The following is a 27160-nucleotide window of genomic DNA, read 5'->3' as shown; positions in this document are numbered from 1 at the left end:
AAATTAATTTTTAATTAAATCTACATAACTTTAACTCTTACATTAATAACATTTCTTTTTAAAATTGGCTCATAATCGTTGATGTATTTCATCCCTTCTGCAAATTCCAGTTTTTTTTGATGTTCAATAGCGTTCTAAATTATTTACATACTCAATTAATACTCATTTAAAACTAAGCTACAAACCTGAATAACATCAACAGGAAATTCTGCCATTCTAGCGCAATGAATACCATAACTTTTATCGCATGACCCCTCTTTGATTTGATACAACGGTGTTATAGTTGTTTTTGTTACGACAGCGGATGCGTGTAAATTAAAAACGGTGGGGATGGTTTCGGAAAGTTGGGTTATTTCGTGATAATGCGTAGCGAATAATGTGAAAGATTGTATATCACGAGCTAAATGCCTTTAAAAAAATTTGTATTACAAGTATTTTTAAGTTTATTTAATACTTACTCTGCTATTGCCCAAGCAATTCCACAACCGTCGTAAGTCGAAGTTCCTCTTCCTAATTCATCAATGATTACTAAAGAGTTTTTTGTAGCACTCTAAAAAGTGCATAAGTGAATAACCTAGTAATTTTTTGTTTAACCAACTTGTGTAAACCAGAAAAACTAACCAACCAGTATTGCGTAAGCTGATTAGTTTTGATTTTCCGTTATGTAATGGCGCAGACACAAATATTCGGCATCGTTATACTTACCCTAACAATTCCAGAAGTTTCAACCATTTCCAACATAAACGTACTTAATCCCTTTAATTCACAATCTTCAGCTCCAACTCTAGCTAAAATACAATCAACCAGAGAAATTTCAGCGGATTCACAAGGAACTAAACTTCCGATGTGTGCTAATAAAACGCAAGTACCAATGCTACGCATAAAAGTACTTTTTCCCCCCATATTAGGTCCGGTAATAATGCTTAAAATTTTTTCATCTTGTTTTAAATCGATATCATTCGGGATATAACAACAATCATCTTGTTTTTCTAAACAAGGATGTCTCGCTTTAAACAACTTTAAAATACCTGTTCCTTCCGGAAATAGTTTTGGTTTTGTGTATGTTATTGGAGCGGAAGTAGCAGCCGTTGCGAATGATACTAACACGTCAACTTGGGCTGTTAATAAATTCAAATTTCTTATAGAATCCGCATAACCGGAAGCGACGGTTAATATTTCATCAACGACGTGTTTTTGTTGTTTCTCGTAAAGTTGATTATTGTTTTGGTAGGTTTCGTTTAAATCGGATAAACGGTCGTTTGTAAATCTAACTCCGCCTTTAATCGCATCGATTATTCGATAACTTTTATTGTTGCGAAGAGCCGATTCTTCTTTTAATGTTATACGAAAATAATAACCGTGTTGATCGTTACATTCCAGTTTTAAAACTTTATCCATATCTAGACCTAAATCGTTTGAAGCCTTTTTGAAGACTTTTTGTATTTTTTCTTCGACCTCTAATTTTTTTTCATTTAATTCTGTTAAATCTTCATCGTAACTGGGTTTTATGAAAAATTCACCGCGATCTATTAGATTGAAATCTAAAGTTTGTTCGATCATCGCTTGATATTTTTCTAAATCGTTATAAACGTCCGTAATCGGGTTAATTAACATCCCGTTTATGAATTTGTTATCAACGTTTTTTAAGATGCTCAACATCCCAGGGATACTTTCAATAACTTGGTAAATTTTGTAACAATCTTGTAAAGTGGCTTTTTTATTCGATAATTTTTTTGCTAAAACTAAGACATCGGGTACTCGAGTTAAACAGCCCGAAGATAATATTGAACGAGCCTCAGCATTTTTAACTAAAGCTTCAACAACTTCTAAGCGTTCATTAATAATATTAATATCTCTTAGTGGTTGTTTAATCCATTGTTCTAATAATCTGCGCCCTTGAGCCGTTGAGCAATTATCCAAAACATCAAATATGCTGTCGGATTTACTCCGAGCGGATGTTGATGGTTTTGGAAATAAATTTAAAGCATTTAAAGCTGCAGTATCTAATCGAACATATCTGAAAGAAAACATTTAGTACAAAAAAATAATTTAATACATTTAACCCGTTTATGCCCGAATTAATTTTTGTGTCGTTTTGGTGCAGTTTTATCGTTTGTAACTGACTTCAAGCATTATTTTTAAGAAAATACTATTTTTTCGTTGTTTTTTTGAATGTTCCATTAATGAAACAATGTTTCTAGTTGTAGTGTTAGTTCTAGTTTTACACTAGTACTGTTACTATGTAGAACTAACATTGTACCTAGAAGTAGAATCATTTGGGTTTAGCCGCACGTCTCTAAAAACGGCTAAATGCGAATGATTCTAGCGCTGCACAACAATTAAAACTAGATATAAGGAAATTTTCTTCGGTATTTACCACCCAAATTGTAAATGGTAGAAATCAACGAAATCGTACTTTACGGTGATATAAATTTATTCACTCAACCGGTTTCGATATTTATAATATCATCATCAGGAGTTCGTCGGGAATGGTCTTTCCCGAAAGACCATTAAGTTAAAAAGACCATTAAAAAGACCGTATAGTACGATTTCGTTGATTTCTACCAATTAAAACTAGAACTAACACTAGACCTAGAAATAGAAAGTTTCGGGTTTAGCCATTCATTGTCATTTTGGTGCAGTTTTTATTCTTTGTAACTGACTGCAAGCATTATTTTTAACAAAATACTATTTTTTCGTTTTTTTTTAATGTTATGTCGGCATGAACGGGACCATGTCCTTTCTCAATCAAATCAACATAAACTTTAACAATAAATATATTGAAATTATACTATTATGCTCCATCTTTTGTGGAAGTGTATCATACAGATTGACTTTACATTTTTGACAAGACTATCTTGTGTTTTTTTTTGCGTAGACAATCCAGTGGTTGCTTTCTTCAAATCGCACTTGCGTTGGCACTCTTGAAGCCAATTCTTTTCAATTTTTGTAAATACGTTTGCACAACTATTCTTCGAAAATGCAAATAATCCATTTTTTACCCAAGTCCTTTTTTATACAGGGTGTCTCAGCGAGACCGGTCATTAGACGTTTCTGGGGTTCTGGCCAAACAAAAAATTTGAGAATGCAGACTTAAGTATTATCAATTACGTTCTCTTCATCTAAAATATTTTCAGATTTCTAGCGCTTCCGGTTATACCGAAAGTCGCCACCTACTTTATTTTTTTAAATGGAACACCCTGTATATTTTTACATATTTGGATTTGTCTGTTTTGAAGGTTTATAAATAACTTTACTTTTTGCAATTTGAACCAGCAATTCTCGAGTTATTCGGATTTTTCTAGAAAAATTTGCTCCAGCGGACATTTGTTCAAAAAATCATAGAACACTCAATTTTTGAGATATCAATTTAGGATTCAGAACATGCTTAAACAACATGATGGAGTATGTTTTGGTGCCGAGAACAGCTGTCTAGATCGTTTGGTCACTTTACTATGATACGTTAACTTTTCGAAATTTGGAAGCACCATAACTTTATTTTTTTAAATGGCACCCCCCATATTTTATTACTTAGTCGTCTTCGGCGTCTCATTTTACATCTTTTATATTCCATATGTTCTATGCCTAACAGTAATAGTTTGAGAAATAATTAGGGCTTTTTGAAAAATGCTCACATATCATATGGATATTAACCTAGTGTGCCATGGAAAACAAATGTTTAATGACTTATTGATAAACGTCAAAGTCTAATTTAGGTTGTTTGATGCTTGTGAGTCTAAAACCAGTTAAAATGGATATTAATAACGTAAATAATGTTTATACAAATGAAGAAATCCATAATTTATTTTTTGTGCACGAAAAGTCCGACAAAGTTCTTAGTAGAACTTGCAGAATGTTTAATGAAAATTATCCACATTTATCTCCGATGACAGAAGGTAAATTTAGAGGAATAGAAGCAAATTTTTTGCATTTTGGATGAATTAATCACGTGTTAAACAGACTAAAAAATTTAGTAGATAATGCAACGGAAGAGGTGAATACCTTGGCTTATTTCGAGCCCAGTCTCCAACACCTCAATTCGAGCTGCCAAAGAAGATCTGGGAATCATACTACGAACTTTGTAGCGCTTTTCATGCAAAAAAAATAAATTAAGAATTTCTTGATTTGTGTAAATATTACTTTCGTTATTGTTATCGATTTTAACTCGTTTCAGTACTAATATTAAGGGACATAACAGATAATTATTAGCTCACATGCATCAAATGACGTAAACAAGTGAGTCTTTGACAAGAACTCATTGAGAAGGTTTGTTTTTCATGGCACACTAGGCTAAATATCCATATGATATGTGTGCATTTTTCAATAAACCCTAATTATCTCCCAAACTATTAATATTAGGTATGGGCCATATGGGATATAAAAAATATAGAATGAGACACCGAAGACGACTAAAAAATAAAATATGGGAGGTGCCATTTAAAAAAATGAAGTTATGGTACTTCCTAATTTTGAAAAGTTAACGTGCCATGGTAAAGTGATCAAACGTTCTAGACCGCAGTTCTCGGCACCAAAACATACTCCATCATGTTGCTTAAGCATGTTCTCAATCCTAAATTAGTATCCCAAAAATTGAGTGTTTTCTGATTTTTTGAACAAATGTCTGCTAGAGCAGATTTTTCTAGAAAAATTCGAATAACTCGAGAACGACCGAATCAAATTGCAAAAAGTAAAGTTATTTATAAACCTTGAAAACAGACAAATCCAAATATGTAAAAATATACAAGGTGTTCCATTTAAAAAAATAAAGTTGGTGGCGACTTCCGGTATAACCGGAAGTGCAAGAAATCTGAAAATGTTTTAGACGAAGAGATCGTAATTGATAATACTTAAGTCTGAATTCTCAAATTTTTATTTTCGCCAGAACCCCAGAAACGTCTAATGACCGGTCTCGCTGAGACACCCTGTATAGTTGCCATCCGTTGTGCACTGCAATATCGACACAAAACACAAAAATTCCCAACCACCACTTTTTCTATCTAATGGAAATCCTGTAGTTGTCTATGTTCTCATCCATCCTGTCTACACCGCCCATAAATTTATTGTATTGAGCTACTACATGAGGTTACACAACTGGCAACCTTTTTTTCTGTTTTGATATCCACCTTTCTACTCTACATTCTGAAAGCGTAGATTCATAAGTACTGATTATCAGAACTATTCTATTATCATGCCAGCTTGTAACGGTTAGTTGATTGGCAACATCTGTAGGTACAATAGTCATAGACACCTCTGTCCTTCTTTTCTGCCACTTTTGAAGGCATTGTGGGACACTTTTCCCAAATCCAAGTAAAGCAAACTCTCCTACACCAAATGCTGGTTCTTTTATAGTTGCTTTCCTTACGTTTTTGTGGTTGTCGCAGTTTCTTCTTTATCCGCTGAAGTAAATGGTATGGTTCAAATTGCATCAAATACCCAAGAGGTTCGTAGAGACACCACATCTTGTAAATGTATCGTATCAGCTTTCCTTTTAAAAATTGTTTTGCCCCATACTTACCAAAGTATGGAACCATACTTTCAACACTCAGCCTTTCTTGGAGATCTGAGTATTTCAAAAATTTTGAATTAAGCATTTGCATCAATTTTTCGTTATTATTATTAGCACAGTGGAGATAACTTTTTAGCATTTCGAATCTATTTCTTCTCATAGAATTCATTAGTGCCATATTGTAAGATTCGGTTCCTAGCTCCCACCACATTCTACATCTAGGAACAACACAATAGACAGATACTAGTAGTATGGCCAAAAACACTTTATTTCTTCATTGGAATCTCGGAAATGAAGTTCACCCTTTTGCTGTGGATATAACGTCGTCATTTCTGCCAAAGATGATATAATACTATCAACAAAAAGCTCAAAGCATTCCACCGGATCAGAAGGAATGGGTGCTGATTGCATTGGTTTCTCAAAGTTTGGAAATCCAGGAAAAAGATCGGATTTTGCCAGTTTTTTTTTCGGTAATTTATTTTATTTCTTCTCATAATATTCATTAGTGCCATATTGCAAGACTCGGTTCCTAACTCCCACCACATACTACATTTAGGAACAACACAATAGAGAGATAATAGTAGTATGGCCAAAAAACACTTTATTTCATCATTGGAATCTCGGAAATTAAGTTCACCTTTTGCTGTGCATATAACGTCGTTACTTCTGCCAAAAATGATGTAATATTATCATCAAGAACAAGTTCAAAGCATTCCACCGGATTAGAAGGAATGGGTGCTGATTGCATCAGTTGCTCAAAGTTCGGAATTCAGAAATAAGATCGGATTATTGCCAGTTTTTTTTTGGTAACTTCGTTTGTATTTCTGACAAAGGTTCGTTGTCCCTATTTGCCTCTTCGTCAGTGTCTTCTATTACTTCAATAAGTTCTGCAGTTGTGACGGGTCTGAAATTATTAAAAATCTTTATGGACCTGTTTAGCATAGTTCCATTATTGGAACTTTTGGGAAAAAGTGTGTTTTTTGTACTTATCCTATTTGTTATTATAGATGATATATGGAAATGTGTTGAAAATTGTTAGGGCAATAAACACAACCCAAAATAATAGATAATATTAGTTTAATAACAGGAAATGTCACTTACCTTTAACCAGCCATTTTTTACGATAGAAATTTCCAACTTTTTCTACACATTAAAGGCACAATAATTCGTCAAACAATCACTCTCACTAATCAATGTGTTTACTGAAAACGTAACAACAAAGCGTGGAGGGGAGAAAAACGGGGGTGTTCCATTATTGGAACTCTGGGCATAAACGGGTTATATTAATCTTACCGATGAATATCAGCTGTTGAAATTTTATATTGATTAAAATTATTTTCATCCCCAGTTAAATTTAAGTATTTAATCCCAGCTTGTAAACTACCTAAAGCATGTTTTAAATCAGCCGAAGGTAAAGCCATATAATTTCTTTGTTGGCCTTCATTAAAAAAGAGTAATCTATTTAAATCTTGATCGATTTCGTCACCGGAAAATTCATTCTTTTTTAATCGAACAACCAAAATGTTGCAACGATCAAGAATTTTTTTTAACGACACCAATTCGGGTGAATCCCCTTGGGGTATTATACACTCCTTCGGGCCAATTTGTGCGATTAACGCATCGAGTTGAGTGTGGAATTCGTTATCGATAAATTCGGTTAAGAAAAATGTTGATTCCGTTGTATTTATACAAGCTACACCTAAATTATTTGCCTTAATGTTTTTGATACACATTATGGTCGAATTAAAAACGGTATTTCCGGAATTATCAAATAAAATGTCTTCGAATTGGCTTAAATTTCCTGGGGATCCTTTATATTCTAACGACCAAGTGTTTTGGCGACTTTGCGTTGAGGGTTTTGTGTAAACTTCAACTCGGTATTGTTTAACAAGAAGTAATTCTTTGATGAACTTTTCGAAATTTCCTCTGCTTAAAACCAAGTAACTCAATTTCGGTTCTAAACCCATGTATTTAATTATTTTATTGCCGAAAATTGTTTCTGAGGCTAATTTTGCATCGTCCTCGTGGACCGTGTAATAATCGGAGTGATTAAAAAATCTTACTGTAGCAGAGATGTTCTAAAAAAAAAAAAAGAAAAAAATAATAATTTTTTTGTTATTAAGATTAATTTAAAAGAATTGTTTTTGTGGATCAAGGAAAAAGTCTTGATAATGACCCCAATTTTTTTATTTTTTAAATCCGCCTTTTAAAATATTACCAAATTTGGGGTATTTCCAATTTAAATTGTTCTGAGAATGTTTGTTATTAATAATAAACCCACAGGTTAAAGATAAATTCATTCATAAAGATGATCGAACAGGATGATACAGGTTGCTTTAAAATGTAAAAGTCATAAACTAAATAGGAGTACTATTTCTGTTGATTACATAATGACTTTCAGAACGTGACTTAAAAAATAAGATTCTTGAATGAAGTTTTTTTATAATAAAATAATGATCTTGTCTATTCAACAATGAAAACGATGGAAAAATAATTCAACGGGTGATTTTAACTAATTTAGTGGCGTTAAAATCTTACAAATGAGCCCCAATAGTCTGTGTAGAAGGTTTTCAGTTTTTATAATCCCTATAGGGTGCGACAATAAGTCACAACCTACAATATCACAATCCTCCAATGTACAGAGTGTTGCGAAACTCTTCATACGAATGATTCGTTCAGAAATCAAATGATTCATGTCCGGTGGTGATGATATAATATATCATTGATTGATGGCCGTTTATACTCTGAAAGGTGTTCTTGTGCTTGATTTCGTGATCAAAAAGTGTTATAAATAAATTATGAAAATTTGAGGTCAACTAACGATTTGACGAGATGCTTCTTCATTTTTCTTGTTCCAGGATTTGATGTTCCAAGTTCTAAGTCTAAATATATCCGTTGTTCATCCCATTTCTGAGTTTAGATCATGATTTTATAAATTAAAATGAGTATGAATATTATAAATCCTTGTTTATGTATAAAGAATTAGATTGTTCAATGTCTTGCTCTTCTTCTTGGTCACGCATTTCTACAAGCTCATCAATTGTCAACACCTGATTATGTCAATCCAGCAGTTCCTGAACGTCATCACCTCTAAATTTAATTGTCTGGCTTAATTAAGATCGACCACTTGTTCAATCACATTATCAATTTGATCAGGATCTGACGTTCATTCTTTCTGGCATTTAGTGGTGAAAAAAAAATGGACACAATTTTTTCCAGATGCCATTTAAAGTTTTTTGTGAAATTTCATTCCAAGATTGTCCAATAATTCTCACGGCATCTAAAACATTGAATTACTTCCAAAAGTTTTCAACAGAAAGGTCATTATTTTGTCTCGTAGCTTCGTGTAGATGCGCAAACAATCGTCTCTTATTATCAGTTGAAGCAAACCAGTTGTATTTGGTGTCAAAAATACAACTTTCACACGTGGGTCGAAATTAATTAGAGTTACAGAAGGATGACTCGATTAATAACATCGCTTTAAATGGGATTAGCAATAACGTTCGACTTCAGGTATGAAGTGATGACCAAACCAGACTTCAAAAAGAGAAGCTGTTACCCAAGCTTTCGCATTTCATTTCTAAATCACGGGCAGCCCAGTTTTAGATTTATTTTTTAAAGCTCTTGGATTTTGTGAGCGATAAATTAAAAGAGGTTTTAATTTAGCATTCGTGCTAACCATCACTGTCAATCGATCTTTGGCGGCTTTAAAAGCTGGAAAAGTTTTCTCTTCACGCGCGATAAAAGTTCTTTTAGGCATTTTTTCCCAGAATAGACCAGTTTCATCTACGTTGAATATAGTTTGGCTGGTAAAGCCACCTTCTTCTATCATTGCGTTGCGTATCTCCACTTTCTGCGATGCTATACCAATTACAAACTAAGATAAACTAGCATTAAACATTTCATCTTTGGCCGCCCCCCGGATTCTTTTTTTAATTTCTCAAAAATAAATTTAGCTTGAGAGCACACCGTGTTCTGATCAACGGGTCAATTTTTTACTCTTACTTGATTATATACAGGGTGTTCCGGTGACTCGGGGCATAAAATTAACCTCATATAGTAGAGCAAAAATGAAAAAAATTATTATAAAAGTCTTCAAATGGCCAAGATATGGGCCATCAAAGTTCAGAAATTTTAACACATTTTTCTAAATATTTTCAATACCATTTATGGTAGAGCGTTGAAATTTGGTAGAGAGTAAACAAATATCAAGCAAAATCATTGAACCAATTTTGACTTTGATCGGGCTGCGGCAACCATGCTATACAGGCTGTCCCTAAAATTTGTTTGCTCAGAACTTTTTTGTTCACTGGTAACCCTACATTTATTTTTGTACTTTTTAATAGAAAATTTATTTTAGAAACTTTTATCACTCTTTGAAAATTTTGATAACATTGACCGTTTCCGAGTTATACGCGAAAATATTAAGCTTCGATTTCAATGCGCAGACTGGCAATTGGCCAGTCTGCGCATTTGGCATATTGCCAAATAATGCAGCACAAAATCCAAATTGATGATCAGTTTTTAGAAAAAGTACTTTTTACAGATGAATCCACTTTTTCTAAAGATAGAATCTTCAATTTGAGAAATTTACATAGTTGGGCGGACGAAAATCCAAGATTTATGAAAACTTGGAAATCACAATGGAGATTTTCTCATAACGTTTGGGCTGGCATTGTGGGCGATGTAATTATTGGACCCGTTTTCTTGCCATCAAGGCTGGATGGACATACATACAGGCGACATTTAGAAGAATTAGATGATTTTTTAGATGACATTCCTTTAAACACAAGGCAAGCAATATGGTATATGCAGGATGGTGCTCCTGCGCATAGCATACAGGCTGTCCAAGAATTTCTGAGGGAACGTTTTCCGGGACGGTGGATTGGACGAGGAGTAGGTGCACCCATAAGTTGGCCCCCCGATCTCCGGATCTTACACCTGTAGATTTTTATTTATGGGAACGCGTTAAACCACTAGTTTACTGCGTTGAAATAACTTCAGTTGATCCACTGAGGTTGCAAATTGTTGATTCATTTGATCAATTTCGAACTGAGATCAATGTTCTCCGCAGAGTGCGCTTTAATTTAAGACGGCGATATCAGGCAGTGTTTTTGAACATCTGCTTTAGTATTTTTTTCTTCTTTTTTATTTATTACTCTTTGTTTATAATTTTATTGTTCTTGTTAAAATTATTGTTCTTGTTTGTTGTTACCGTGAAAATTAAATTTATCGTTTTGGAGAATACATTCTTTTATTCAAGTAAAATAAATTAACACTGGATTTAACTAAATCTGCACTTAGGAATTTATGCAATTTATGGTTATTAGCTCAGTTCGTTTTTCAATTGTCATCGCCAACTCGGATCTTGCGGAATATGTTTCTTTTTTTTGTTTGTTACGATTGAAATCAAAGCTTAACATTTTCGCGTATAACTCGAAAACCGTCAATATTATCAAAATTTTCAAAGAGTGATAAAAGTTTCTAAAATAAATTTTCTATTAAAGAGTACAAAAATAAATGTAGGGTTACGAGTGAACAAAAAAGTTCTGAGCAAACAAATTTTAGGGACAGCCTGTATAGCATGGTTGCCGCAGCCCGATCAAAGTCAAAATTGATTCAATGATTCTGCTTGATATTTGTTTACCCTGTACCAAATTTCAACGCTCTACCATAAATGGTATTGAAAATATTTAGAAAAATGTCTTAAAATTTCTGAACTTTGATGGCCCATATTTTGGCCATTTGAAGACTTTTATAATAATTTTTTTTTCACGAATCGTCATCATTTTTGCTCTAGTATATGAGGTTAATTTTATGCCCCGAGTCACCGGAACACCCTGTATACACCATATTTTTAACATTGTTTCAAAGATTGAGGTATTTTTTACAGCTTCGAGAATTTTTTCATTATCTTTTATACTTGTTCTGACTGTTGATTCCGATAGATTAATTAAACTTCTCTGCCAATTCAAAAATTTTCATTTTTGATTGAACTCTTTGATAATATTAAGTTTATATTCATCTATTTTTAGTTATGATTTCTAGAAAACAATGGATCATAAATAATGTAAAATTCCGTATAACACTTTAATATAAGATATTTTTTTAATAAGATTTATTTCTAGAATAGTTTGATTAAAAAAATCGAGTTCATCATTTTTAAAATAAACCAATTTATCAAAACCGTCTCGTAATTAATCAAATTGCAATCCGTAAAACGTATCAATAATGGTTTATTTTTCTCTTGAGTTATTTAGAACACGCTTTGACCCTTAACTCCATTTCTCTGACGACGTTTTATTGGGTCGAAACAGATAATCTGCGATGTTGACCTTTAATTTCTAAGAAATATACACAAAAAAACAATTAAGAAGAGAAAATATAGGTAGTTTTCGAAAATGTTGCAAAAAAATTATAAGCTAAATTGTTTTAATTAAATAAAAATCTTATTGTTATTATTTTTTTTGATTTAATTGTAATAATTTTTATGAAATTTTTTTGTAATGTGGTGGGAGACGTGATAATTTCTCGATTCTCAACCGAGTATATAAATCGAAGATGAAGAGCGGAATTGGTTAGTTGCGAAAAAAGTTTCAATGAAAAAGTGTTATATTAAGTGTTAATTTTTTGGGTGAGTTTAAATTTTTTTTGGTAATTATCATAATTACATCATATTTTAAAATTAAATTTTTAATCCTTAAAGTTCAAAAGCCATTTTTTTTTGTAGATTAAAACCACCAAAAACAGAATGAAAACGCTATTATTATTAACAATTTTTGGAATATCTCTTTCGTTGCAAGAAGGATATTACCATAAACAATACGAATACAAATCATCAAAATCTTCGTATAAAAATAACGAACTCCAACATAAAGCGGACGACGAAGAATTTTCTTCGGTCCATGGAGATTTATCGGGGAGAAATGATCCTAAAGTGAACGCTTATTCTCAACATACCGAGTATAGAAATCCAAATTCACAAGAACCGATTGAGTCGGGATTTGGGGGGAGCCAATTTTCTTCTGGGTCTAGCGGTCGCTATCAGAATCAAAATTTGGGTTATGGTACAAATCCGGATGATGTAACAGGGTCTATATCGGGGCAAAGAAAACATATTTCTTACTCGGGAACTTACACGGTTTCTGGGGGACAAAATCAATTGCAAGGAGGAAATTATGACACTCAATCGAATCTTTTAGATTTAACTCAAAAACTTCAAAACAGTTTATCTAGTCAATTATCGAGAGCGATTTCCGAACAAAGAAGATCCGGTTATGATCAACATTCAACGTCATTTTCAAGCGTTGGAGTTGAAAATGAAATAAGAAGCTTAGAGGATGAATTAAGAGCGAATTTAACAAGGAGTTTACAAGAAGAATTGAACGCCCAATATGGAAGTCAAACCCAAAGAGGTTCTTATTCTTACTCTGGGTCTCAAATGAAACCAAATTATAATACTCAAGAATTAGAGGATTTAACGCAACAGGTTCGAACGAATCTTTTGGATCAATTAAAACGGGAATATAAAACAAGTTCGTCTTCATCATCATCATCAACAAAATCATCTTATAGCTCAAGTGGAAGTCATTCTTTCGGAAACAGTTACAATCAACCCATTTACTCCCAACCTAACTATCCGAGGTATCCTTCTCAAGATGTATCTTCATCAAGTGATTATTCCTCGAGAGCACACACAACTATGTACACAAAACCATCAATTCCAACAATTCGCCCAAGTCAGCAATTAGTTGATGTAACAAGCAACGCTCAAAATGAATTAGATATGATTTTAAATCGAGCTTTAACACTCTTAAAAACTAAATACATGAATGATGACACATACAAAAGTTATTATCAACCAGATTACACCGTCATCTTGAATGATTTAACCCACGAATTAAAACAAAATATTTCAATGGAAATCCAAAACGCTTTAAGAAACGCTTACGGGTTGCAAGAAGAAAAAAATGGTTACTATTTTAGCACTTGGAACGTTAACGCGAATATTGCGAATTATAAAGCTGAAGATTTAGACAACTTAAAACGACAAGTCGAAAAAAATTTATTGGATAAATTAACACGGGAGGTTCGCAATCAAGAAACGACTTATTCCCAGAAAAGGACTCAATACGAAACTAGAACAAGAAGTCAAAGTCAAACGGCGAATTCTTGGGGAACTTATCCGAGTGATAATAATAATCAATATTCAAGTCAACATTCAAGTCAAAGTCAATATTCAAGCAGTTCTACTTATGGAATTAATCGGTATCCAAGCCAAAATAAGCCAAATCAAGAAACTGACGATGTTAATTATCACAATATAAATAGATATCCAAGTAATCCGACGGGAAGTTATCCAAAAACAAATTTTGATCAACAACAAGTTGAAGAAATTGATTTTAATAAACCAAATACTCAACGACCTGGGTATATATATCCAAATAGTGATTCTCTTCCCCGAAATTCTTATCCTAATAATTATCAGTCGGGTTCGTATCCATCAAATACAAATCCATCAAGTACTTATCCATTAGGCTCTTATCCATCAAATCAACATCCATCGAATACTTATCCATCAAGTTCTTATCCATCAACATCAAATACCTACTCTTCATCGCAATCCAATCGTGAATCAACTTACCAACAAGTTTCCAGGCCTCAAATGGAATCGTCTTCTCAACTTTCCTCATCCGAAATTTCGAGAATTGATGAAGAATTAAGGAGTGATTTAACTAACCAACTTCAAGTTTTGTCTCAAAAACAACGTGATCAAGAAAAATATGGCTCATCTCACACCGTTGATTTAACCGAAGAGTTTAAACAAAACTTTTCAAGGCGAGTAGAACAAGTTTTGAGGGAGCACGGAATCAATGGGGGTTATTCATTTACGATTTATTCAAGTGGAGGTTCCGGCGGACGAATTAGCGAGGAAATGCTTCGTTTATTAATGAACGATTTATTGCGACAACTCCGGGAACAATTAATCGCTTCTTCAACCAAGTCAAAAACTTATACTTCGAATGCAAAAATTACTTTTAACCCGACTTATACGTATCCGTCCGGGTATGGAGTACAAGGTGGAAGTTATAATAATTATCAGATGAAGAGTGGTTATCGGGAGGTTGATTACCAGCAAACTGAAGATTGTATGCAAAGTGACGAAGCCACATCGACACCCAAAAATATTAAACCACCAAAAGTTCGAGGTGATATGTCACCGGATCTTGAAGTTGCACCTTTGGAAAATACACCAACCGATAAACCAAAAGCTCGAGATGTTGTTACAAGTAGAACAACCCCAAAAACTCCATCAAATGATTTAAATCAACAAACACAAAAATTGGAACAATTAAACCAAGATATTTCAAAACAATTAGCTGGCTTGACTCAACAAAATCAAGATTTTCGTCATTTTGATCAACAAACTCAAGATTTAAATCAACAAACCCAAGATTTAACTCAACAAACCGAAGATTTAACTCAACAACTTGAAAATATAAATAAACAAACTTATTTTAAACCTCAACATGCTGATTTAATTCAACAAACGGAAGATTTAACTCAACAAACTGAAGATTTAACTCAACAACTTGAAAAAGTAAATAAACAAACTTATTTTAAACCTCAACATGCTGATTTAAATCAACAAACTGAAGATTTTCGCCATTTTGATGAACAAACTTCTGATTTAACTCAAAAAACTGAAGATTTATCACAGCATTCATATACACCATTAAATTCTGGGTTAATTCAACAAACGGAAGATTTTCCCAAACAAACCCAAATTGCTCAAGTTGAAGAGGTTTTTTCTAAGCCAGAAGAAAAAATTGAAGAAACGACCACGCAACAACCCGGATTTTGGAAAAAATTGGGTGGAAAGATAACTGGTGGATTTAATACGGTGAAAGACAAGGTTCAATCGATAGGTTAAGATTTTTTTTTAAGACTTTTAGTTTTGTATTTAATTTTGTAACGCAATAAATTGAATGATTTTTTTTTATAATTGTTGTTTTACCTCTGGCAAATTTCTGTAAAACCTTACAAAACCTTGTTGTTGGGATGGATCTGAAAGAAACGCAAAAAAAGTTAGGTTAGGATAGAATTTCCGAGAGAACATTTTAAGTAAGGAAGTAACGATTTATTTTTACCCATGTTTAACGCTTGTAGCGGTTCTACGTTCGTCATTTTTGGAATTTGCACTGCAACAATCGATAATAACTTAAAAAATCGTCGAAATTTAACGATTAAATTAAATAAATGTCAAAATAACCGGTAAAATTCAAGTCGATAATGTAGTAATCGCACAGAACAGTAGTACAGTAATCGTTAATTAGAGTAAAATTTCAAATTTAAATTATAATATATAAATAAACAATTATTGTAGTTAACTACAATTAAATTTTAATGTAAATTTATGTTTATTATTTAAATTTAAATTATTACAATTTACTATTTTATCAACATCAAAAATCAATTGACGTCTAAACATAACCTCAAAACACAGATTTCCAGATGCTTAAAGATGCTTAACTTCAAGGTCTATAGAACATAAGGTTACCCACCTGAGTCGCCGGAGTCCGGCCTCTGTATACTCTGTGCCTCAAAATAATAAAAATAAATATGTGTATTTATTACATTTTAGTAAGTTAATAAAATAGATTTTGTAATTTATTTGTTTATTGTTGTTATATATTTCAGATATCTCATTTATTAAAGTCTTGATTCGCTTTATTACAAATATGGATAAACAACCAGATTACAACCACTCTAAACAATATTACAACCCTAACGGCTCTTATATTCCAATGCCAGATTTTTCAGTTCCACCCCCAAATTATAACATTGTTAATAATTATGCTTATCCCCCTCAAATGAACAATTATGGCCCAACATACAATTATAATTATATAAATTATAATAATTCTTATTACCAATATGGTTATCCGTCTCAACCTCAAACTATTCCAACCCAAACAGGTTTAGGACAAGATTATGATTATACAAAAGAATTGGAGAGTTACAAAAACAGTAAAATTAAAGATAACATAACGGAAAAGCGTGATAAATACAAATATTATGATAAAAACTATGACAAAGATACACCGAGTTGTTCTAGAAGTTCAAGAAATAAATATAAATCTCGTTCACCATCTCCAACGCGGAGACGAAGTCGAAAACCACGTTCAAGGTCTTTATCACCTCGAAGACATATTGATTCTCGAAGTAACTCAAAAGAATCAACTCGATCACGTAGCTCTTTAAAAAATGATACTACAAAAACTGAAAGGGAATTATTACTATCAAAATGGCGTAAAAATTATTGTGCGACTCCCGAAGAAGTCTCTAAAAAGCTTGGTGAGTTAGATCAAAGTAATCAAGAAGATGTTTTGGAAAAGGAACGAAATATTTGGACTCGAACAACTCCGGCTGATCTTTATTATCAACGGGATGAGGCCAATCCAAAAGTTATTAGAGGAACGGAAAAATTGTTAAAAATTTGTGAAAGGTTTAATGAAGAATTAGTTTTGAGGGCGAAAAAAATTAATGATACAAAACCGGAATATGTTCCACCACCTAGGAAGAATCGGGCGAGAGTTTGTAAACATAAAAGTGAGCAATCGAGTAGTTCGGATAGTTCAGAGGAGGATTTAACCGATGAGGAAGATTGTACTATGGAGGAATTAACAAGAAAACAACAACATCCCGATCGGTTACATATGGAAATGTGGTATAATGATCCGGGGGAAATGAATGATGGACCACTTTGTAGGTATGTTCTATTAAATTTTGTTTATCAAGTTAGTTGATATAAAAATATTAATGTGACAATGCAATAAACAAATTTGTAATAAAATAAAAAATAACATAAAAAGGTTCTTCCTCTTGTACAAGCTTTAACAAGCTCTCTGAGCATAAATAATTACAACAAGTTCAACTTTAATTATTAATTTTATATATACAGGGTGTCCCGTTAAGCGTACGGAGCGGCTGTATCTCTAGAACGTTAAGACCTAGAGGTTTGGGAAAAAAATCCTTATAAGCAAAGTGACCAAGAGAAATAGCTGGAAATTATTTTGAAGTTCGTAATTCGACCGCTAGGGGGCGTAACTGCCATTGAGAAACATAAAGTTCCCGCTATCTCAGAAACTTAGACGATGAGCTATAACTTTGACAACATCATTTAATAGCTTGGATAATACCGCTTCGCTTTTGTTTTGTAATATTTCTCATATCTGTCATAATAAGGGAGGGGGAGGCCAATGCGTTTTCATATGTTTACATTTTAATATCTCCTAGACCATTCAACCGATTTGAATATTTTCGGTGTTGTTTGAAAGAGCATTTTATGCTCTTTTTAAAGATATTTTCAGTAAGACCGTTTGCTCTAAAACAAATGAGCTAGAGGGCGTTATCTGCAGCGATTACATATTTTTGTGATTTTTGAAGAAAAGTTAAATGGAACGATACTATTTACTTCACAGACCCTTAGTCACCTTAAAATTTGCTAAATTTTAGTGAAAACCGCATCTCGATATCGCCACCCGTTCTCGAATTATAGAAGAAAATGTTAAAAACTCGAGTGCCATCAATCGGATCCAGTTACCTCATCGAGAAAAACAAATCACATAACCATGGTAACTGTAAACATGTCATTTACTAACGCAGAAGCGTATGATAGAGGGTATGATGATTTATTTTCAATGTTTTGAATACGATGCAACTGCATGGCAAAAATGGGCAATGCAATTACGACAAAGAAAGACATTTTTCTCTAGAAATGTTTTTAAGATTGACTTAGCGATTACGATTACTTACATTCAGACATCTCTATGAATTCGTAAATCACATTGGTGCGCAATGTGATCCCACATAATCTGGGAACTCCGAAAACAGTTGTCCACAAGATTTCTCAAGAGAATAATATCTCCACCACGTTGTTTTACATCAGGCCTTAACAGATACCGATTATGATAACAGACTGAACTATTACCATTGACTTTTAAATATGATTTGGGCAAATCCAAACCTTTTATCACAAATGCTATGGATGCGTGAAGCATCTGTCCACAAGCTGATGTAAACTTGCATAATATGCATTCTTGGTTCGAGCAAAACCCACATTGCTTTCACCCCTTTATCTATTGGGTAGACTAAACGACCTGACTTTTCAAGAAAAACCAATAACCAGGGAAAATATGACAAAACACTAAACACCAGTAGAAATCTGTCCAGGGCCGAGACTTAAGCAGCGCTTCTTTTTCGTCGAAACTAGATTAAATAAATGCATAGAGGTTTATGGAAGGCATTTCGCACATTAGTGAGTTATTTTTGCCAAAAATTTAAGTTATTTTAAGTGTTTTGGTTTATTTTGTTTTATTATCATTGTTGATGTTTCATTGATCCGTTGGCTTTTCAACACGCCTCAAAAGTAGTTTTGAAGCAGTTCTAAGCTTGGATAAAGTGTGAAGCTAAGCTCTTATTTGTTTCCTAGGGTAACTTGATCCGATTAAGATATACGAATTTTTAACATTTTCTTTTATAATTCGAGAATGGATGGAGATATCGAGATGCGGTTTTCACTAATATTTAGCAAATTTTATGGTGAATAACGGTCTGTGAAGTAAATCACAAAAATATGTAACCGCTGCAGATAACACCCTCTAGCTTATTTGTTTTAAACCAAGCGGTCTTACTGAAAATATCTTTTAAAAGAGCATGAAATGCTCTTTCAAACAAGACCAAAAATATTCAAATCGGTTGAATGGTCCAGGAGATATTAACATGTAAACATTTGAAAACGCATTGGCCTCCCCCTCCCTTATTATGACAGATATGAAAAATATTGCAAAACAAAAGCGATGCGGTATTATCCAAGCTACTAAATGATGTTGTCAAAGTTGTAGCTCATCGTCTAACTTTCTGAGATAGCGGGAATTTTATGTTTCTCAATGGCAGTTACGCCCCCTAGCGGTCGAATTACGAACTTCAAAATAATTTCCAGCTATTTCTCTTGCCCACTTTGCTTATAAAGATTTTTTTCCCAAACCTCTAGGCCTTACCGTTGTTGAGATACAGCCGCTCCGTACGCTTAACGGGACACCCTGTATATGTATATACTGGAAATTGCGTCTATATATAGTTTATATAAAAAGTTCGGCCCAAAATTGCTTCCTAAGGGCGCTAGAGCCCTATAAAGTTGGCACTCAAAAAGTACTTTTTGAGCGTTATCTCAAAAACGACATTTTTTTTCTAAATATCGTAGTAGGCTTCTTTCACATTACAGTTTTTACTGTCAAACGATAAATAAAAAGCACTAGAATAGTAATTTTTGAATTCAAATTGCTATTAAAACTTTCAAAATGGTTGAATATTCATTAGAAGAGTATAGCAATATCCATTTTATGTATGGTAAGACCGATGGAAATGCCCAAGAAGTTGTATCCGAACATACAACTTCCTTGTGAACAAACTTTCTCGTTAGTTCATAGAAGACTGTTCGAGTGAGGATCTTTTAAACCTAGTCGGTTGAATTTTGGAAGATCACGCTCCACCAGAACCGCAGATATTGGATGCGGTAGATGAAAATCCCTTGGCTAGCACCAGAAAACGTGAAACGCACCAAAATGTGCCATTTCGGTAACACTGCGGGAATAGCTACTGCATCCATATCACCTCCAAAAAGTACATGCTTTAAAACATATGGATATGGAACAACAAGTAAATTTTTGTGAGTGGAGCAATGGGAGCAAGACCGAAACTTTTTGGACAGAATTTTATTTACGGATGAAGCTGGGTTTATTCAGTATGGCGTCATAAATTTCTACAACAGGCACGTTTGGGCGGATGAAAATCCACATGCTACTATGATAAGAAACCACTATGAAATGTGTGGGGCTGGGACTGATATATCATAAATACAAACCTGAATTCAATGAGATTTTGCATTTAGGAGTTATGATACCAATTCCACCGCCTTGCCCACAAGCGACGTCGGTGGTATTGATGAAATCGTTCACTTGTCTTGGAAAGTAAACTGACAATAAGTACTCAATACTTGTATGAGAAATCGTTTATCTTCACTTCGCCGAGGTCGCTTGCGGGCGAAGCGCTGAGTCAGATACTTTATGATCACAAACCTTAATTCAATAAGATTTTATATTTAGGAGACATCGCCTCGCCTGCAAGCGACCTTGGCTATATTAGGTAAAATCGTTCCCTTGATGTTTTAGAAAGTAAACTAAACGTCACTCGCCCGTCATGGAGTTTTCTATTAATGTGTGAGTTGGAATCATAGGAGACCATTTGATCGGACCGCACGTATTTAATGATGCAACTTACCGCGATTTAACACGGAGAAGAATGTGGTATATGCATGATGGGGCTCCTCCTCATTTCAGCATTTAAATTACTTAATATTTGGTTGAAACTTTTCCAGAAAAGTGGATAGCCTTCTCGTTCCTCGGACTTGATTTTTTTCTTTGAGATTATCTTAAATCGTTAGTATACGCCACGCCAGTGAATACAATTGAGGAGCTAGAATTATGCGTCGTAAGGAATGAATGTGACATCATTAGACGAATTAGAAGTTGTATTGAAATGAATAGTGGTATTTTCGAACATTTATTATAATAGTTTTATTTCATTTTTTTATGTATTTTTGTTGTACGTTTTTTGATAAATTATTATTTGTTCGATAAGTTTAATAAATTTTTGTGCAATATAATTTATCGAACATTCTTAGTATTCTGTAGACTTTATTTCTAACGTTAAAACTGTGTACAATTAAAAAACGCAAAAAATATTAAGGAAAATGAGTATTTACAAAGAATTTGTCGTTCTGCATATGGTTATCAACATATTGAGTATTTCAGACTGCTACACCATACATTAAATGAATATTTGTATACCTGTTATGTTGGACTCCATAAATTTTTTTTTTCTTTGATTATCGTATTTGTCACGTAAAAATATCTCTGTACACCAAATTTTGAAACCTTGCCGTTTTTGAGATACTTCTTGAGTGCTATCTTTAAACAGCTCTACCGCCCCTAGGAACCATTTTCGGATCGAACTTGATATAAACTTTTGTTCATGAATTTTGATGTAAAATCATCTCTTTAAATAGATAGACGCAATTTCCGGACATCCTGTATACATCAAAATATTTTATAGATGCTCCAAGAAATCTAGAAAATCTGGAATACGACATGGAATATATCCAGGAGAAAGATTCGTACAACTTTGCGATAAAGACACGAATAATGGAGATAAATTACATCATTATCGGATAACAATTTCCCCACCAACAAATTTTTTAATTAAAACACCCACAATTATTCAACACGACGAACACGAATTTATTTTTGAGGGTTTCTCGATGTTTTCGCATTTTCCTTTGATTGAATTACCAACTTGTAAAGTTATCCGGTTTAATATTGAGTACACAATACTTTACGTCGAAGAAAAAGTTCCCGATAATTTCACAATAAGAGAATTAGATATATTTCGTAAGAATTTATCTTATTTTTAATTTCGTTTTCAAATTAATTATTATTTTTAGATGATTATTTATTTCACGAATTACTTGAATTGGTCGATTTAGATTTTAAAGTCGCCGGTGATGATAAAGGTTGTTCTCAATTTCACTTTTTGCCAAGATTTGTCCGTGAACTTCCCGATAATGGAAAAGAAATACTTTCGATGAAGGAAGTGTTGCAATATTTATTAAACAGCTCGATTCCATTGATTAAATCGGAACAATTAGAGGAGATGGTTAATATGACGCAATATGATTGGCAATCTTATGCGGATGAAATAAAAGTGATCTTTAAAATATATTTTTTAATAAATGAAGGTAAAAATCATGTTTTGTTTTAGGGTATGGTTGTAACTTTTCCTGGTAAAAAACCTTGTTCGGTGCGAGTTGATCAATTAGATCGGAATATTGATCTCCAAAAACCAGGGAATTATAAATTCCCTGAGATTGTTCATTTCGGAATTCGTCCACCTCAATTAAGTTACGCCGGAAATCCAGAGTATGTTTAATTTTATTCAAAATTCATAAATATTAAACATAGAAGTTATAGTCTATTTTTTAATTCGGGGGAGTAAAATGAAAAGTCACGTTTACAGAGTTTTAAAATCAGAGAGGATTTTAAGTAAACTGTAGTTACCCAGATATGCCTAAATTAAAACCACTTTACAAATCATAATAACTTTATTGAAAACTTATTTAAAGAAGCAAAACAAAGTCTTACAAACAAACCATGACAATTTGTTTTTTTTTAAATTGGAACATGAATATCTATAAACGTAAAATTATTTATTAGTGTGATACTGAACAAAACACTTCGTGTGTACACCAATGTCACATTTTGCGCATCTCGTTGTAGTTTTTTGATGGCAATGAGCACACCTAGTTTGTTTTTCTTGGGGCATAACTAAATGATCTATTCGGTCGAACAGTATATCTATTTCGTGGGACCTAGTGGTATGTCCTTTTTGATATGACGATGTTTTTTTATTCTGAACCAACAGCATTACAGCAATTCTCCTTCTAAAACTAAGTTGATCTAATTCTCCTCCATTCTTGCGATGCAAATGCCATGCGTTTTGAATTGCCATGTCAATACAGTGTACAGTGAGATATCAAAGGAAAATACCATTTTTTTCCTCTGATTGAAATTCGATATAAGCTGATATTCTGGTCAGAGCGGTCGACACCTCCTATATTTATATTGTACATCTGTATAAGATGCGGCTGCTGTACCTGAATATTCTTGTTTTCTTTTTGCGAATAACGTGTGACCGAGTGAATTGGGGCAACTCCAGAAAAATTGAAACAAACAGAAACTACACTATTATCGTGCCACTTTACTGCAATTATATTCTGTTCTACAATTTTTGCATAATCATAACTTCCTCTGCGCTGCTTCTTTATGAGTTTTGAATCTAAAGGGTTTTCCAATAAGAGGTGTTATTTTGAATAGCCCGTTATTTCGGTAGATGTCACTTTTGAAGCTGTCATTTTTTGACATTTGACAAGTAGAAAGTACGCCATTAATAAAAATGGAACGATACACGCTTCAACAACGCATTGAAATTATTAAAATTCACTATAAAAATGGTGAAATTTTGGCAGAGACGGTTCGTAAAACTCGAACATTGTTGGGTCGTCGTGAAGCACCTTGTCGGACCGCAATACAGAAATTGGTGTAAAAATTCGAGCTGTTGGGACAAGTTAGTGATGTGAAGAAAGAAACCCGTGCACGTCGCTCAAGAACAGCCGAGAATATTGCTGCTGTAGCCGAAAGTGTTGAAGAAAACCCAGGTTTGTCCATTCCTCGTCGTTCTTTGGAATTAGGCATTCCACAAACGTCATTACACCGTATTTTGCATAAAGATTTGGGTCTTAAGGCTTATAAACTTCAGTTAACACAAGAACTCAAGCCGTCCGATCATCAACAACGTCGTGTCTTTGCTGATTGGGTCGTTGAAATGCATGAAAATGATCCGGAATTCCATCGAAAAATCATCTTGAGTGATGAGGCCCATTTCCACCTCGGTGGCTTCGTCAACAAGCAAAATTGTCGCATCTGGGGCTCGGAAAACCCAAGAGTTATTGTTGAAAAGCCTCTCTATCCTCAACGTGTGACTGTTTGGTGCGGTTTATGGTCCGGCGGAGTCATTGGACCTTACTTTTTCGAAAATGAGGCTGGAGCAACAGTTACGGTGAATGGATTGCGCTATCAAGAGATGATTAATGATTTTTTATGGCCGGAATTGGATGGTATTGATGTGGACAACGTTTACTTTCAACAAGACGGTGCTACACGTGCCACACAAGCAACGAAACCATTGATCTTTTACGGGAAAAGTTTCCGGACCGTGTTATCTCTCGAAGAGGTGATCACAATTAGCCATCGAGATCTTGTGATTTAACACCTTGCGACTTCTTCCTTTGGGGCCACGTGAAAGAGAAGGTGTACGCCAACAGCCCAGCGTCGATTCAAGACCTCAAAGATGGAATTCGTGAGGCTATTTAGGACATAGGGCAGCCACTTTGCAATTTGGTTATGGAAAATTTCATGGAAAGGATATTGTCCTGTAAGCGTGGTCGTGGTGGTCATTTGCCTAATGTTATTTTCCACTATTAACGGCATACCTTCTTCTTTATAGTGAAATAAACATCCGATCATTTATACTAAAAAATGGCATTTTTCTTTGAATATCAAAATAACACCTCTTATTGGAAAACCCTGTATAAGAGAAATGTCTTTTAGCCTGTTTTCTCTAACCGTACCAGTAGCATAAAAATTCCAGTCAGTTATCAAAAAAGAGATGAAATTTTTTATCGGGCCATTCCTTACGTAAAGCTTGCGCATATTCTAAGACTACTCCAGCACCAACTCCCAATTCAGAAAAGTTTTCACTTATATTTGTAGAGGCTCGTTGATAAGGTTCGAACCAATTCAAGTAACCTAACCTGGTACTTCCTACGCATAACTTATATCCATAGCGCATGGGTTTTCCTCGAATATACTGCTTACAGCTATGAAGTCCATAATACGGAACCATAGCTTCATCAACTGATGATTTCTTCAAGCGAGGAATTCTCCATGAATTTTTTATTCAACAGTGTGAAAAGCGGCCTTAGTTTAGCACCCTGGTCCAACTGCTGATTATCACAGACGTGAAGATTAGAAAACAAATACTCAAACCGGTCCCTTGTAATTGCTTCTGTAATCATGACGTTATGGCAATCTTTTTCACGTTCCCAGAACATCCTCCGCTCGGTACTTGCATATATCCACTAAGTATCAAAACGCCTATAAAAGCGTTTACTTCCTGCTTTTCTATATTCGCTTTTCTATTTTTTTGTTGTGCGTACTTATTACTCTGATTCAAAATCAATTCTATTACTTCTTCGTCAAAAAATTTTGAGAAAAGCTCTAAGGGGTTTTCTGTGATCGCCGAATTCGTAGGACTATCAAAGTCGGTGGGCGGTAATTTCAAATCTTCTTTTATCCAACTCTAGTGCATCTGTCTCTTTTTAGTTTTTACTTTTTGTTTGTTTCTTGTTGCCGTGTTTTGTGATTGTAACTCTGATAGAGGTATCCCTTTCGACCCCGTTTTTTTTTGTGAATGAGTTACTTAATTTATTTTATGATTTTTTGTTTTTGTCTCATACTGACAAACTTTTTAATTTTTGACTTTTGATGTGTACACTACAGTGCACACTGGGATTTAATGGAGTAGGCGTATGTACACTATAGTGTACACTGATATTAAAAGTCGTAAATTTTTCGGTGTAATAAAGAACTAAATATGTGTATTTCACCATTTATTAAAAAAAAACAGCAAAAGAACAAGTAAAACGGAAATGAACAAAGTAATTTATTTTTTCGTATGAAAAGTGGCAAAACAATTTTGCTTTTTGCCAATACATAGGTGGATTTGACATTTTTCACATTTGACGTGTGTCCTGCTCTTACACTACTACTCTCATTTTGCACCTAGACGCAAAGCTTTTGTCATCAAACACTGGAAGGTGGTGTAGACCATCTAAGCGTATGTCGGGGATAGGTAAAGATTCCGGGTTTTGTCGGCTCGTAGATGATGATGAAAGTGGTGAATCTTTTAGAGGTCTTCCGCGTGCTTTCAAAGTTGGGGGTTTATTAGCTCCAATAAGCCCTTCTGCGATATATGCACGAAAATGTAAAAGATCCATAATATCTTTCTTACGTAGACCAAGCCTTTCAGCTTTGGCCCTATACTCTAACCAAGAATTTACGCATGCTAAATCAATAGAATGTGTAAACATCCGAAGTGTCCATTTACGTGATCGTATTTTAGTGCGATAAATACTGATTAAAAAATCCATTTTATCCACTCCACCCATGTTTATATTATAATTTTTTATGACTTCTGGGCGAGGAACTTCCACGTACTCTTTTCTCCGCTTATCCCACCTCTTGCAGGTTTCGGTATTACCCACAGTCATAAAGTTCGATGCCATTATTACACTCTTATTATCAAACCATTTGGTAAGCATTACCTCACCATCGTTACTCAAAACTTCTTCTGAAGTACCTCGTCCTTTTTGTTTCATTTCAGCGTCAGTAGAAAAAGGGGGCTTGTGAAAGCGGTCAATTCTTGCAGTTCCAGCAGCATGTATATATCTGTGCTTCAAATACTGCAGCAACTGATAGTTTGAAAAAAAATTATCAAAATATAGCTGCACGTTTACTTCTTGTATTCGTTCAGACAGCTTGAGCACTGCGGAGGCTCCCACACCAAAGATTTCAACTTGATCAGAATTGAACTCTGTTGTAGTCCCCTGATAGATTATGAAGTCATACATAACACCACTTGCTCCACATAATGCGTAAATTTTTACCCCCCAAGGACTGGGCTTATTTTTCACGTATTGCTTTAAATTTAACCTTCCTTTGAAAAGAACCATCTGTTCATCAATACTCAACTTGGTTTCCAGTGGCAATTGTAACATTCGTTTCCGAATTGTATCGTAGAGTGGTCGTATTTTCCAAAATCTATCTTTGCATTCAGGTGGTTTTTCTTCTACGTTCACAAAATGTAAGAATGACCTCAATTTGTGAAATCTATCACGAGGCATTGCATCGGCGATAG

General features: G+C 34.0%; 3 protein-coding genes across 4 annotated transcripts in view; 2 read left to right on the top strand and 1 right to left on the bottom strand.

Moving 5' to 3' along the window:
- Positions 1-15801, bottom strand: part of LOC111421767 (DNA mismatch repair protein spel1) — a 15992-nt gene extending 191 nt beyond the window's left edge. The window contains exons 1-7 of one of the 2 annotated variants that reach the window (XM_071194915.1): positions 15658-15801; positions 15525-15574; positions 6800-7584; positions 706-2017; positions 459-550; positions 186-408; positions 42-134 (exon numbers count right to left, since the gene is read on the bottom strand). In XM_071194915.1, the coding sequence (XP_071051016.1) occupies positions 42-134; positions 186-408; positions 459-550; positions 706-2017; positions 6800-7584; positions 15525-15574; positions 15658-15694 (2592 nt within the window). In that variant the 5' untranslated portion in view covers positions 15695-15801. The other variant, XM_071194914.1, reaches the window with a different exon arrangement.
- Positions 12054-15512, top strand: LOC111418242 (putative uncharacterized protein DDB_G0277255). The gene is made up of 2 exons (XM_023050741.2): positions 12054-12140; positions 12237-15512. Exon 2 carries the CDS (start codon positions 12258-12260, stop codon positions 15438-15440), a length of 3183 nt encoding a protein of 1060 aa, XP_022906509.2. The 5' UTR covers positions 12054-12140; positions 12237-12257; the 3' UTR covers positions 15441-15512.
- LOC111418234 (ribonuclease 3 drosha) overlaps positions 15726-27160 on the top strand; it is a 24919-nt gene continuing 13484 nt past the window's right edge. The window contains exons 1-5 of the mRNA XM_023050726.2: positions 15726-16150; positions 16208-17279; positions 21683-22017; positions 22071-22330; positions 22388-22545. Coding sequence (XP_022906494.1) covers positions 16249-17279; positions 21683-22017; positions 22071-22330; positions 22388-22545 — 1784 coding nt within the window. The 5' untranslated portion in view covers positions 15726-16150; positions 16208-16248. The remainder of the gene's footprint in view (positions 16151-16207; positions 17280-21682; positions 22018-22070; positions 22331-22387; positions 22546-27160) is intronic.

Source organism: Onthophagus taurus, chromosome 3 (assembly GCF_036711975.1).
Source record: "Onthophagus taurus isolate NC chromosome 3, IU_Otau_3.0, whole genome shotgun sequence".
Lineage (NCBI taxonomy): Eukaryota > Metazoa > Arthropoda > Insecta > Coleoptera > Scarabaeidae > Onthophagus > Onthophagus taurus.
Note: the sequence above shows the minus strand (reverse complement) of the source record. Positions and strands in the feature narration are given on the sequence as shown.

Excerpts from the sequence above, each read along its gene's own strand:
- LOC111418242 (XM_023050741.2), top strand. The coding sequence starts at position 12,258 with ATGAAAACGCTATTATTATTAACAATTTTTGGAATATCTCTTTCGTTG.